Here is a 14,891-nt window from a genome sequence, read left to right as displayed (position 1 = left end):
AAAGTCATTGACAAAATTTTTGTAATAATCTGAGTCTTGAAAATTATTTGTTGGCTAATAAAGCCAGGTCCAGAAAGGAATACAACTCAGGGTTGCCTAGATTAAATCTGTTTGTAAGTAGGTATGCAAAATGCAAGAAAAACCTGTATTTTTAGTCCCAATATGGCTAGGAAATTAAGACATGCAAAGCAGAAACAAGAGACTAATTGTAAGACTGATGGATGAATGGCTTTATAGTCTATTTAAAAAACGATGTTAGATGATTAAATCTGTGACTCTGCTTTGGAAACCATATTATTGGGCCACAGACTATGGGACTTTGCTGGTCAGCAGGTTTGATTCCCAGGACTCTGGAGAGCAATGCGGAATGAAGAGCTCATTCTTCAGCTGATGGTTGGTTTGTGGGTATGGCCTGAAGGCCAGAGTCACTGGGATAGCCTACGTTTCTTCAGGCCTTATTCACCAAATCCGAACCTGACACTAGCGGGAAAGGTTGGTATCAGAGCTAATGCCTGGGCAATGCTCTCAGGTAGTGAGAGTCTAACTACCCCTCTGAGATTCCTATGAAATGGGCACAGAGGGTAAGTAGTGAGGCATGTATCAGAGCCTTTCCTTTCAAAGGCACACGCGGGGATGTTGTATCTTCTGCAATGAAATGTTGCAGAAGGAAGACAACACTATCGCTACAGAGCAGTAGTGCATGTATGAAGTTGCATTTCCAGTAGATGGCTTGGGATAGTTCAGGATGCTTCTGTGCTAAGGCCAAAAGAAGTAGAGGCATCATGGCAGCCATGATCCCTGAGCCAAGGTAACTGCGTGATGCAGATACAACCCCATGAAAATCCTACGCTAGCCCACTGGGCTACCCAGGCACTGCCGAATTGCAGAAGCAGCACCCCTAGAAAACACACCGTCTCCCCTTCCCTGCTCCCATCATTGTATCATGTTGAAACTTCAGGGTGTGATTAGGGGGATGAGAATAGAATATTAACAAATATAAGTGTTCCCCTTCCCACTTTAAGCCCCATCTTAATGAAGAGGAGACCACTCACATAGCTGCTCATGTATTGGGTGTCCTTGGTGTGTTTGAAGTGAGGGGTGTCAACCGGAAGCCTATATCCAGTGGGCAGGGAGTGCAGGCCAGCTCTTCGGTACAGATTCTGCCAGGATAAAGAAGAGCAGGTTAAATGAGAGCTACATCAAATGACTGATCTAAGTTAAACAAGTCAGATCCAGGTTTTCAATTTGATACTTAGTGTACTTACACTCACTGAATTGATTTCAAGAAGAAATTAACTAAATTCTAAGAGCCAAGCAATGAATCAAATTACTCTTAACATATTGCTTTCAAAAAAAGAGCAATGAGTGAAGGGGTTTATAGAAAATAATTCTTCTGTGTTTCTAAACATATGCCTGGTTGACTGCATGGCAACCAGCAAGAATTTGGGAAAAGTAAATAGGCAGCTAGTGCCAACTCTGTGGTTAACCCTACCCTTAGCTGATATTCATGCCATCACCAATCCCCGAGATAGCCGTAATTATACGATGCATCTTTGGAAGCCCCCAGGGCCCCATAAATACAGTGTCTTGATCTTAGGCTGTCAGGTCAGGAGGCTCTTATTCCTGGCAGGAGGAAAGGAGTTTCTATCTGTGATTTGAAATAGTCTGTCTCTCAGGGGAGCTAAAGGAGTAAGAATAGTATTTAAAATATTAAAAACCAAATTACTTTTAACATTCAGTATAGGATAGTAGCATTAAAGGTGAGACCAAAGTAGCACCACCAGATAACAAAGAACAGGGATATTAAATACATGAGTGGAATCTAGTTTCCTTCTCTTCTGAATTCCGACAGCAATTTCTAGCTTTATCTCTTATTGTATTGAATGAAGAGTCTTTTATGATTATATGCCTTGTCTTTGTCATCTTGTCTTGGATTTTAAGCTTTTTGAGAGCAGAGATAGTAGATTGACCCCCTGTTCTATGTAACTTCTATGCAAGCATTGCTCCAAAAATGCCCACTGCTCGCTCTCAGCCAAGAGGGAAGACAAGCAGTGCACTGTTTTTTGTTTTGTTTTGTTTAGCTCATGTGAATGAAACAGCCTTTACAAGTTACAAGGTCAGAATGTAAATTGTAAAGGCTGAGGATGCCCAAGCCAAGGCCACTTCTACAGAGGCCTGGCCCTCGTCAGCTGAGTCCTGGATTTCTGCTGGGCACTCTGTCCAGATCTCATTTCTCACCTCACTCTGGAGCTTGTGTGCATGAAGAGCCCGGTCCAGATCCACAGTTTTTGTGGTTGGAGCCACTTTGCCTCTGACGCTGTGCACGTAGTCATGGTGGTAGACGGCCTGGGTGCAGAGAGAAGCAGAGTGAGCTGAGTGGACTACGGCAGCAGGGTTAGAAAGAAGCAAAGTAAACACAAACCCAAGTCTCCTATTATAAAAAATAATAGCCTGCTCCCCTTTGCCTTGAGAACTCTATCTCATATACTGTGCTTTGTCCACCAGGACCACAGCCAGGGTATGGACCCCACACTGAAAAATCAGTGGAAGAGTCAGCTCAGGCATAAGAAGAGGAAGAGTGGGCTTTTTACCACTACCTATTCCAAAAGAATAAGTTTTCACGTCCTGACTCATTGGTGGGATTTAATATTTGCTTATGAACCTTTGGGGTTAATAAAAAAAAATGGGCAGGCTGCTCTGTGTCACTGTGCCATTACAGGGGGTGCTTCCTATCCACTTCCTAGTCATCCGCATAAGGATGCTGAGGCTTGGGGGATTAAGAGCTTCTCTCAAGCCTCACCGATTATGCGTGGTAGAGGCCACATCTGTAACTGCAGAGACCTTCCCCTCCTCATCTTACCATAGTGAGCACTAATGTATTAGAAGGCTGATACTACGAGGCATAAACCGTTGCTTACAACACAAGGATACAAAAGCAACCTTGGAAGCTCTAAAACACCATGGATTTCATAGATTTGGATCACTTACAAGGCCACCCCAGGAAACCGATGGAACATATCAGGTTTTAGGAAATAAGAGCAGACTCTTAAGTACTTTCTAAGGCACCAACTCTGGTTTCCCATTGAGAAAAGGCCTGGCCTTGCCCTACTTTGGTTTTTCCCACTTCTGCTGGAGCAGTGGCCCTGTCTTTACTCTCCCAGCAGTAACTTTCCCAGTGGGCGCTTACGTCACTTAGTTGTTTCCCACTTTGGACAGCCTGAACGTAGATGGGAGTGTCAGTAACCAGCTTGTAGTTATTCCTTGTTTTCTGTGCGTGAGCTTTGTACTTGATCTGCCGAAAGGAAGAAAAGAAGCCTGTATTAGACCATTCATTATATTAGAAATTGCTGGTTTTCACGGAGGGTTTGGTTGCTTTTAACTCATGGTATTTACATACATTAGCCCTTATTCAACAGACTAACATGCACTTGAATTTTATAACAATCGGCGTAATCAATGCTTACAGTCACATGGATCTTTCTGAGTCTTCTAGGAGGCTTGACAACTGCTTTCCTAGGAATGTTTAAGCTTTCTTACTGAAATCTTGATTACAGTATGATTTTGCCTAGCTAATCCTCTTTACAAATAGACCCCGTCTGTAGCATCAAAGACTCCTAACAAATGAGTTTTTTCTCATAATGAGGATTATGTGTGCATTAATATATCCAAAATAGTTCAGAAGGTGGTGAGAAGAGCCAGGGGTCCCTTCTCCACCAGAGGACAAGGGGACGGCTCATCTGCATTGTTTGCACTCCTGAGAAATGGGTGCTCTGCTCCTCAGCATCTTCTTCCAGCTCAGCCATCCTCAACACCACTTGAGACGCAGCTGGGTGTGACAATGTCTATACTTTACATACTCTCCCCTTGACCCTAGACTACACAGAGAAGGAAACATACTTTAAAGAGGTAAAAAAACAAAAAACAAGGCAAACTCACATCATCGCGTAGATCGTAAGCATGCTTGGCATGGAGAATCTCAGGAGTGTCCCAGACGTAGCAACCGGTGCCTTTCAGCCAGTTGAGATCATCTTTGTACACAATCTAGGGGATTGCATCAGATGGAGGGGGTCAGAAAAAGAAAACTTTACTGTAACTTTAACACCCAAGACATGGACACCCTCCGGACCCAGGATGACCTTGTGGAATGAAAAGCAAGACATTATGCCCTGAGGCCCTGGGTGTCCTGGAGACATCGGCATAGAGAGCCCTGCTTCCAGGGATGGCTCCGAATCCCTGACAGACCTATGGGTGTACAGAAAAGCAATACTGGAAGAGGGCTGAGCTCAAGAACCAGGTGAAGAACCAGTGAGTCAGTCTCTCTTCGGGGTGGGCGTATGGGCCTGGGGAGGGGAGATCTTCATAAGCAATGGGCTTACGTTGCTGATCTCGTCTGTGACCTTCCTGACGTGACTGTTGACTTGCAAGTTAGGGTGGCAAGTCCACTCGTGGAGGTGAAGGCGGTAATCGATCTCACTGACTTTCTTCTGAGACTCCTTAGCGGTAACCATCTCTACCATGTCGGGCACCATGTGGATTTTCATCTTGTTCTTCTCATAAACAGATCTGTACAGGCGCTGTGAAGATAACGTAGCATGCCAGTTACACAGGGAATTACGCAAGGAATCATGGCGATACGTGCCTTTCTTAGACACCAGAGAGGTCAGGGGAACCAATTTACAGCAGTTGGTTGGGGGCAGGGTGGGGACTGGAAGTTTCTGACACTTTCTACAGATTCATGGCGGTGGGGGAAGCAGTATGGGCTGAAAGAACACTTAGCTTCCTCACACGTGCATGGTCAATGCCATACGCGTTGTTGAACAGAACATGTTCTGATTTATCGTTCATGGCTCCGTTACTTGACTTTTGAAGCCAGCCTTTGGGGTCACTTACATCGATGTTAAGCTTGCCAACTCGGAGGCACCGTGCTGTGTTCAGATCATCTTCAACACTTTTGGGTAAAGTATAAAGAGCTTTGAACTTTTCATATTCTTCCCGATATTTGGTCTATAGAGAGAAAATACAAAGGAAGAAACACAGTTTTGAAGAGTAATGGATCTGGATTGTTAAAAACGCATGAGACTTAACAGAAGGACCCGACTCTAAGATGGGCCACCTTGGGGTCAGCACTTCTCTGAGCTTGTTTCCTTGTCCGTGCCCACAGGCAGAGGTGGCACAGTGCCTGCCTCCAGATTACCTGAGGATTAGAGCAGACTGTGTGTAAACGTTCTTTAGGTACCGGTTTTAAAACCCCTGTACCAATACTGGTACTTCTACTGTTACCACAACTACTTTTAAAGATTATGTAATTTTTAAATGATCTCTTTTGTGATATTGGTTTTGTTTTTCTTAACCATAAGTGAAAGATAAAATTGTACTCAGGAATTTCTTTGTTTTTTAGTAACTGACAAGCCTGATGCTTAAGAGACTCAATCCTTGAATTTCAGTTTCTACAAGGTTTTCCAAAAATACAGTGCAACTAACTTCTGTGGGAAAACCAGCGTCTGGTTCTTAAGCCATATTGCCTATTAATTAATGCTTCATGATTTCATGAATTAGGAAGTAAGGCCCTTACAGAGGCTAAGATCCAATCTCCTAGCACATGATAAAATAACAATTCTCTCACAACTCAGAGACCCACATCTCAGTAAAAAAAAAAAAAAAAAAAAAGAAAGGAAAGATGGGAGTATATATGTATATATATATATAGAACTCCAGTAAAGCCCTTCACTGACTGGAAACTAAACAAAATTCCCATCAGAATTTTCCGTAACATTAGTTCACATACTCCTTACATCTAAGCTATTCTTCAATTATAAAGAAGATAGTATTCTGTGACTTTTTTCATGACTAAAGGAAGAAGTCTTTGCTGAACTTTCTGAATCCTATCTACAAAAATTCTCTTCCCAAATGAAAAGCTTGCTCCTTTGGGCTAGTCTGTTTGCAATCTTCCAAATAGAGTTGGCTCTGGGAAAAATCATACAGATTTAATTTTTCCTGTGGGTAAAAATTAAATTAATTCCATATATTGTCTAACAAAGTCTTTTTCTAAACTATGACTCTCTAGGCCCATTAAACAGTAGTGAAATCAGTTTCCTGGGTCATTAGCATTTAAGTGAAGAGAATAGAATTGAAAGACCAGGATGCACTGCCTTTAGTGTAGCGATAAGTACTCTTCTGTAAAATGCTTATATCAGAAGGCACTCACAAAAACTTCAGTTGTGTGTGTGTGTGTGTGTGTTGACTTGCAGTACAAAATAAATCTCTCAGTGTGGGTCATGGTCAAAAAAAAGATTTGAGAAATACCGGTCTAAAGTGTTACATAAAATGTTCATAATTAAGAAGTAAAAGTCTCTAATAGAAGTAAAGTTTCTGAAAGAGAACTAGGCTTATTAGAACTGCAGTGAAGGTTATAGGGAATTTTACAACAAAAAGTTTTACTTAAGAACATATTAGGCATAAAGGGTTAAAAGTGCTAAGATTTTATACTATACTATATTTAAACAGCTCATGTGATTTGGGATTTTTTTAAAAATTACGTCTATACCTAAGAAAAGTTCTGTTTTTAAAAAATTGAATTTCAAGATTTTTAAATTTTTATATTTCATAGTGATAAAGATAATGATTTACTTTTAAATCATGTATTTGGGTCTGGTGCAATAACTAGTTACCACATTCACTGTTTTTTTTTTAAGGGTACAATTTATTTATTTTTTATTTTTTTAATTAATTTTTATTGAAGTATAGTTGATTTACAATGTTGTGTTAGTTTCTGCTGTACATCACTGGTTTATTTTTTATAGCAATGTCCACATAATTCTATTGGAAAAGAGTATTTTGTATGGAATATTATGTCCTCTACCTATTCCCATTTCTGGCTAAAATAGAGTGTATCCATCCATGTCATTTTCAGGCAGGCAGCCTAAAAGGTCACATCGCTGTCCTTCATGTAAGTGTCTGTGACTCTCTCTGGACTTCAGGGCCCTTGAGAGGAAGCATAAGTGCACAGACTTTGTGATGACCAAGTGTCTGGAATTATTTGCTGGTGTGCCCCTTTGCAAATGCTGGGGGTCCTTCTGGGCAACACAGGAATCAGCCAGAAACATTTTGGAAGTGGAGGGCAGGGAAGGGTAAAGGGCGGTGGGAAGGTTATCATATCTGTACTTGACTTACATGGCTGGCCAGATGCTTCTGGTTCTTGACGTGTGTCAGGGACACGGTGTTGGAAGGCAGGGTATAGCTGGTGGCTTTCACTTTATCCCAGGCCTCCTTGTACAGGTTCTATAGGGGTTAAAAATCTTCTTGTGAACACAGAAAAACGCAATCTGGCTAGCTTCCAGCAGCGGATTTTTCCTCTGCTTTTGTCCTGCTCAGACATTTCCTAGCAATCTCCAGATCTTCTCACTCTGTAGGAGCCAAGTACTCCTAAGTGAATAACGGTTTTAATGTCATGACCATAATTTCAGAGTCCATTATTTTGTTCTCTACCATAGCACTTATCACAGTTTGACAGTTATCAGAGGTTTCAATGCCATATTCATTCCCTCATAGGTCTAGGATTCCTGGAGGATGAAAACCACTAACATTAAAATATATATGAATATATATATATATATATATATATATATATATATATATATATATATATATATATATATATATTAAAAAAGATTTAAAAAATGTTTGTTTCCACTTCTAGGTATTTATTTACCCAGGAGAAATAAAAAGTTATGAACACACAGAACCTATATGCAAATGTGTATAGCAGCTTTATTCATAATTGTCAAAAACTGGAAACAACTCAGATGTCCTTCAGCTGTGAAAGGAAAAACAAACTGTGGTTTGGAATATTGTTTTTGCTATAAAAAGGATAAACTACTGATTTAGGCAGCAATGTGCGTAATACATAAATGCATTTTGCTAAGAGAAAGAAGCCAGACCTAACGGCTACATATCATATACTGTGATCACATTTACGTGACACTCTGGAAAAGGTAAAACTGTAGGGACAGAAAACAGCTCTGTGGATGCCAGGGGAGAGGAGAGGGGCAGCAAAGGGACAATGTGGAGGTAATACAGAATTTTTCTGTATCTTGACTATAATGGTGAAAACTCTATGACTCTATGCATTTGTCATAAGCCATAGTACTACATACCACAGAGTGGAATTTAATGTATGCAAATTAGAACAACCAACCAAAGAATCAGCCAGAATGGGGGAGGGAACTAAAATGGAATACAAACTGTAGCAAATAAATCTGATTGCAATACAAATGTATAATAAGACTACAGTGAAGGAAGTGGCGAAGAAAACAACTGACTTAAGTAAATTTGGAAAATGGTAACTTGACTGGATACTCTAAGGCTATAGGCAAATATAACTGCACACAAAATACCCTACTCTAGGGCTTCCCTGGTGGCGCAGTGGTTAAGAATCCGCCTGCCAATGCAGGGGACACGGGTTTGACCCCTGGTCCGGGAAGATCCCACATGCCGCGAAGCAACTAAGCCAGTGCGCCACAACTACTGAGCCTGTGCTCTAGAGCTCACGGGCCACAACTACTGAGCCCACGTGCCACAACTACTGAAGCCCGCGCGCCTAGAGCCCGTGCTCCGCAGCAAGAGAAGCCACCACAATGAGAAGCCCGTGCACCACAACGGAGGGCAGACCCTGCTCTCCGCAACTAGAGAAAGCCCACACGTAGCAACAAAGACCCAATGCAGCCAAAAATAAATAAATAAAATAAATAAATTTATTTAAAAAAAATACCCTACTCTAGTTAGTAAATTTGTTTCTCACAGGCATGTGTTAGAAATTCTGAAAATACTTTATGTGGATACAAGGGTTGCACAAATAAGTAGATATATCATAGATAATGAGAGCCAGGCTTTTCACTGGAAAGGAAATAGAAAGTCACAAGTTGGAAAGATAAGTTACACATAAGGAAAGGGTGAAGGACAGAATGAACCTTGTGGTGTTGAACTGCATTGAAGGTATCAGTATGAACCCATGGTTTTAAAATATAGATACAGTTAGGTAAGTATAGAAATAGATACAGATATGTATGCATACATGGGTTAGTATACATGCATAGATATCTAAGCTCTGCCCACTTAGAGAGCCTAGGAACAATGACATCCTAGTAGTAATGAGCACACTTAGTGCTTAAATCTTGGTTCAAAATACCGTTCTCCAATAAAATAAACTGGGATTTCTTGGAGAGGTGGTTGATTCCAGGTCTGGAACAGGGAAAATACAGATGAGCCTGGAACATCCTGTGGTGCCAAGCAGTAAGGAAGCGCTCAAAAAACACACTGATTGGGTGTATCAAGGGGACACAGGAGTCACCCTGAAAGAGCTCCCCATAGCAAAGCTGAAACCATTTGAGCAACAAAATAAGTAACAATAACATTAGACTCTACCATAGAATAAAATAAATACCCATGAGCCAACACTGATATAAATAAATATGTAAACAAACCAACAGCGGAGAAGGAACAGCTCTTCCTTACAGAAGAATTCCAGTTAATAAATGGATATAGAAGAAAAAAGGGAAAGAGAAAATCACTAGTAGGCACATTCCACAGTAATAATTCTTGCAGGCAACTCCATCAATGGATGCTAAAACATACGAGAGAAAGTATAAGGACAAACAGGATATTTGCATAGTCCCAAAGGATCTCCTCCAAGATATTTATTAATAACAAAGGTAAAACTAGTAACTTTACAGTGGAGCATCTCGGCAGAGAGCAACTTAACCAAGTGATCAAGGTCATCACAAGTTATTGACATTGTGTACCACCTGCTATGGTGTGCTGAGAAGGGTGCCTCAATTCTGTGTTACTTTTGCAAAAAAAAAGAAAAGGGCATACCTTTAATCTAATCATGAGAAAACATCAGATAAGCCCAAATTGAGGAATATTCTACAAAATAACTGGCTAGTATTCTTCAAAAGTGTCAAGATCAGAAAAAGACAAGGAAAGATTGAGAAATTATCAGATTAGAAGAGACTAAGGAGTCACGACAACAAAATGCAATGTGGGATCCTGGATTGGCATCTGGAACACAAAAGCAGGTTAGTGGAAAAACTGGTGAAGTCTGGATAAAGCCTATAATTAACATTGTAACAATGTTAATTGCTTAGTTTTGATAGTTGTACTGTGGAGAAAAGTATGAGGAAATTCTCTGTACTATTTTTGCAGTGCTTCTGTAAATCTAAAATTATTTCAAAATGAAGTTTAAAAATGTAACCAATTCAGAGGCAGGAAAAAAAGTGTGCCTCTGTTGGTCTGTAAGTCACTGGCCAAGGGAGAAGCCACGGAAAAACAAGTCTAGGGTCAACAAAGAAGAGCTTCAACAGTACCTGTCTGCAATAAGGAAGGAGTTGGTGAATTTGTGTCAACTGCATGAAATAGAACAATATTCAAATCGGGGCTGAGTTACTCGTAACCATGAGGACTTACAAGATAAAGTAGGAATTTAAAGGTCCGGGAAAAAGATTGGAAAGACCTTTGGGGGTAAGGCTGTCTGTTCCTTTTCATCTCTTATTGTCTATAAAGGTGAAAAAGGTAGCTCAAATACAGAGAAAAGAAAGAGAACTCAACTCACACTGCTATACAGATCCTTCAGAGTCTTGGTTCTGTCATAATCCACCGTTTCTAGAACTGTCGTATATTTGTCTTTAATCTGATGATAATTTTCTTTATATTTCACCTACAGACAAAAAGGATGGGTTATTCTTTTCTATTGTTTGACAATGTGTAAAGACAATAACGGCTTGTCCTGGGAGAGGAGTACAAGGAAGACGCACCTCACTGGCATTAATCCCGCTTTGAAGAGCAGTCACGTAAAGCGGTGTATCTGTGACCAGGTTATAATTTTTTAGATTTTCTTTACCTGCTGCCGCGTATTGTATCTGTGAAGAAAAAGAAAAGTCACTGAAAATGGTAAAATGCAGGTCTTCCATCAGCTTTAGCAGTTTGTGCCTACTTAGATGTACCTTTATTTCTGGATTTCTGCTTTAATCCTAACAGAGGATACGTTGTACAGTTTGAGACTTTGCATGGCTGTCAAAACTAAGTTTCTCTTGACCAAGAGTGGAGTCTAGATCTTTGCCACGTCCCTTCTTCCTTGTGTTGTTTTTCCATGCCTATACTCCATCCCTGACAGCAGCCCCTCAATTTCAACATTCCATTAGTCTGCCCTATCCAAGCTGAATTTCTGCTGGGAAATTTCCCAAATGTCTACTTTTTACTTCAAGACTTAACTATTTATGGTCAAAGTATGCATGTGCATTCTACTCCCTGCCAGTTAACCCGATCAACTAAAGTGTAGATGCTTGAGAGTAGTTCACTCTGAAACACCTCCCAGATAGCTTTCTGCTGTAAATGTCTATAGCCTTAAATCACAGGAGAGACTCAAACTGAGGAAGGCCAGCACCAGAACAGGCCACCAGAGAGGTTTTATTGGGCAGGGGCCTTTGGTTCCCTTAGATCATGCACTGTCAAAGCTGCTTTCTCTGGGGCACAGGGACAGCCTTGCTATCACTCCCCTGAGAGCACCATGGAGCCCATCAATCCACAGTGAGCTAGTCCCTCTAAGAAGATGGCTCACCTGACTCTGGAGGTCATATGATTTCTTGGCATGGAGGATCTGGGGTGTATCCCAAACGTAGCATCCAATGCCTTTCAGCCAATTCAAGTCACTTTTATACACATTCTGCAAGAAAGAAGAAACTGTGAAAGGTGACAGGTACTAACTGAATTTACAATCGAGCATTTGATAATTTCCTATCAGCCCTTGGCTGTGCTTAGTAGTTAGCAGTCATAGGGTGGGTTTCTCAACACCTGGAAGGTCTTTAATGCCCTGGCCTAAAGAAGTTTAGGAAGAGAGCAACAGCTAAGTTTTAGTCTAGTGTTGAACAGATAAAATATTTAACATAGGTGCCTCATTGCTCCAAGGGGATCCTTACACCAAAAAAGGTTACTCATGCCATTTTGTATTGAAAAGCAGCAGGGTTTAGGAATACAGGGACAATTAGAGCATGGGGCCCCAGGCAGGGCTGGGTGAAGCCTGTAACTTAGTCAACCTGCAGAAAGGACATCATACATCACTCAAGATCTCCTGCGCGTTTTGGACCCGAATAACATTGGGTTCTTCTGGAAGAGATGTCCAGTGGTGGAAGTAGTGTCGGTACTCCAGGTCACTGAGGATGTACTGGCACCTTTTAGCCAGCACATGATTCATCATATCATTGGGGATATGAACATTTGCTTTGGTGTCCTCATAATGTCTTCTGTAGTTCAACTAAAGAATAATATATTTTTGAAGACAAAAATAAGAAAGGAATTAAATGTAAATTATTCTGATCAATCTCTTTTAGAGTCTTATTTTCAACATAGATCAATACCTTTAGAATAGACTAAGGTTAAAAAATGACACTTGAATATACACTTCTTCTTTAAAAATCTCCCATCCTTTTATAACACAGGGTAAAGAGTGACTTTATTTTCTCCTTTTTCCAAATACAGAGCCCTCACTGTGTTTGGAGGAGGCAGGAGGGAAAGGGTGAAAACTCACAGCCATCAGAGGTGCACAGGGCTCACTGGCAGGGGCGGGGGACAGTCTCAAGACTGGCTCATTCCTCACCATCCCACCCCCCAGCTAATCTTGAACCAAAGGGCAGATTATAAATAGGCAGACTAGTATTACACTTAAGTGTGCAGATCCTCTGTTACAGTGAACTTTGCTTACCACACTCCTCATCTTTTGGAAATCCAGACTGTGAACCACGTTGGGGAACTCACTGATTTCTTTTCCAGCCAGGTAGTGACCCTTCAGCTTCTCATAGGTCTCTTTGTATTTAAGCTGTGAAATAGGTGCAACATTGAAAATCACTGGGACTTTGTAACCAGCCCTTTGTGGCTGGAAAGACTCTCAAACTTATGAAAGGAAAAAGTCCTACTGACCTCACTGTTCACAAAGTCGGCATGCTTGGCTCCAACAATGGGAATATAGCGTTCGTCCAAGGTGTAGCCATAGGCCTTGGTTCCCTCCCACGCTCCTTTATACAGTATCTAGGACAAAGAAAGTTGTATCAACAAAAGTTTGCATTCAACTTCTTTCAGATGCCACTGGAAAGAAAATGGTAAAATAAAGGTAAACTACTCATGTTTAAAGGCAAGGCTTAAATCTTCATTAACAGCTGTTAGTGTGAGTACCTAAGAACAGGGCAGAGTCTTTGGGCTTGTTGCAAATTAAATCTACAGACCCTGAGGCATTTTATAACAGAGTTTAACTGTATTTACAGTTCTAATAAAAGTGAAAACAAATTTGCACACAGAGAGAGAATCACCAAAGATGGCTTCCCGTTCGGCATATACACATATACGCTACACACACATCACCTTTAGATTAGCTGAATTAAAATTTGGAGGGCAAGTCCTCCACTCGATGGCTGGAGATATATGTACATGATTGCTAAAGAGGGACCAGCCTTTCCTCTCTTCTCTCTGTTGGTAGTTGCTTGGTCCTACGTGCGCCCAGAAGTGACATAGCTTGTTAGGTTAACTTGTTAGGTTATTGTCTCTCTCTTTATTTGAATGTCTCCCTCACTTACAGGGGCTCCTGGAGGGTTTGTCTCATTGATCTTTAGCTCCTCAGTGCCTCTCACAGGGCCCGGCACATCACAGGGGCTCAAACAACACCAGCTGCATAAACACTATTTGCCCTGAACAATACGCTACCTCTAATAAACAAGACTAAATACAACAAAACCAATAGTTCTCCTTATAAGTTCAGTTGCTCACAAAATCAGCCAAGAGCTTAAAATTCGGAACTGAGTTGTATATCACATAAAATGGAACTTACGGTACTGTAGAGTTTTCCCATGTCTTTGGAATGGGTGATATATGGTGTATCTGGAGAAAAGGTATACTTGCCCTTTATTAATTTATTAAATGTTTCTTTATATTTTACCTGAGGGGAGAAAACAAAACAAAACCTTTGATTATTCTAAATGTATATTTAAAGTTTCACAACATCTACCTAGCAAGATAATAATTAGTCTACATTTAGAGGTTAACCAACTGGTTAAATTTCACTATATGATATATAATTTATATTATAACTAATATAATGGAAAGTTTTGGATAATAATTTAGATATTACCTAAAAGTGAGTACAGTATACCACCTACTAGTGACTTTTAAGATATTCTCCCCCAAAGACTTTCTTATAATTTACTCCCCATCATCTCACAAGCAGTTATCTGGAGTTACGCAAGCCTGTTCAACTACAGACAACTAAGTCTCCAGTTTGTGTATCTCACTATACACAAAGCAAACTTACATCACTTTGGTTGACTGAGTTAATCTTGGCCAGAACAATCTCTGGAGGATCCACCACGCTTGTAAAGTTAGGATAGTTGGCAAGAGCATCTTTCTTATATTTTATCTGCAAAGAAACAGAGACGATTAAGACAGGTGTCCCCTCGTCCCCCCCAACATGGGGATAGGTACATATCCCCACATGGCAGGTAAGGAGACCAGGCCTTATGTAAGAAGAACAGGCTTTGCTTACCTGAGTCACCATTTCCTGGTTCTTGGTAACCCTCACATGGTCTACAGAATCCAGGGGGATCCAACCAATGCCTCGGAGCCACTCCAGGTCAGCTTTGTAGACATTCTGAGAGCAGGAAGGGAGACATGATGCAGGTATAAATGACTCAGGCACAGGATGACAGGCAGCAGGTTAGAAACAATGTGTTCAGAAGCTTTTTAGGGTTTTCTCCCTAGTGGCTGTTGTCTCATTGATTCAATCATGATTTCGTCTGTACACCTGAGCAACATTTCTTGAGCCTGTTACTATAAATGAAGAACTATGGAAGGTTATT

General features: G+C 40.8%; 1 protein-coding gene across 2 annotated transcripts in view; it reads right to left on the bottom strand.

Annotated features, from left to right (window-relative positions):
* The window catches only part of NEB (nebulin), a 229,140-nt gene that overhangs the window by 55,343 nt on the left and 158,906 nt on the right, over positions 1–14,891 (bottom strand). For both annotated transcript variants that reach the window (XM_068545120.1, XM_068545119.1), the window contains 16 exons: positions 14,579–14,683; positions 14,348–14,452; positions 13,868–13,975; positions 12,967–13,074; positions 12,752–12,865; positions 12,107–12,304; positions 11,612–11,716; positions 10,809–10,913; positions 10,607–10,711; positions 7,171–7,278; positions 4,891–5,004; positions 4,377–4,574; positions 3,937–4,041; positions 3,188–3,292; positions 2,239–2,346; positions 1,053–1,160 (listed from right to left, as the gene is read on the bottom strand). In XM_068545120.1, the coding sequence (XP_068401221.1) occupies positions 1,053–1,160; positions 2,239–2,346; positions 3,188–3,292; positions 3,937–4,041; positions 4,377–4,574; positions 4,891–5,004; positions 7,171–7,278; positions 10,607–10,711; positions 10,809–10,913; positions 11,612–11,716; positions 12,107–12,304; positions 12,752–12,865; positions 12,967–13,074; positions 13,868–13,975; positions 14,348–14,452; positions 14,579–14,683 (1,899 nt within the window). The remainder of the gene's footprint in view (positions 1–1,052; positions 1,161–2,238; positions 2,347–3,187; positions 3,293–3,936; positions 4,042–4,376; positions 4,575–4,890; positions 5,005–7,170; positions 7,279–10,606; positions 10,712–10,808; positions 10,914–11,611; positions 11,717–12,106; positions 12,305–12,751; positions 12,866–12,966; positions 13,075–13,867; positions 13,976–14,347; positions 14,453–14,578; positions 14,684–14,891) is intronic.

Source organism: Eschrichtius robustus, chromosome 5, assembly GCF_028021215.1.
Source record: "Eschrichtius robustus isolate mEscRob2 chromosome 5, mEscRob2.pri, whole genome shotgun sequence".
Taxonomy (NCBI): Eukaryota; Metazoa; Chordata; class Mammalia; order Artiodactyla; family Eschrichtiidae; genus Eschrichtius; species Eschrichtius robustus.
The sequence above is the reverse complement of the archived record's forward strand: the minus strand, read 5'-3'. Positions and strand labels throughout refer to the sequence as shown.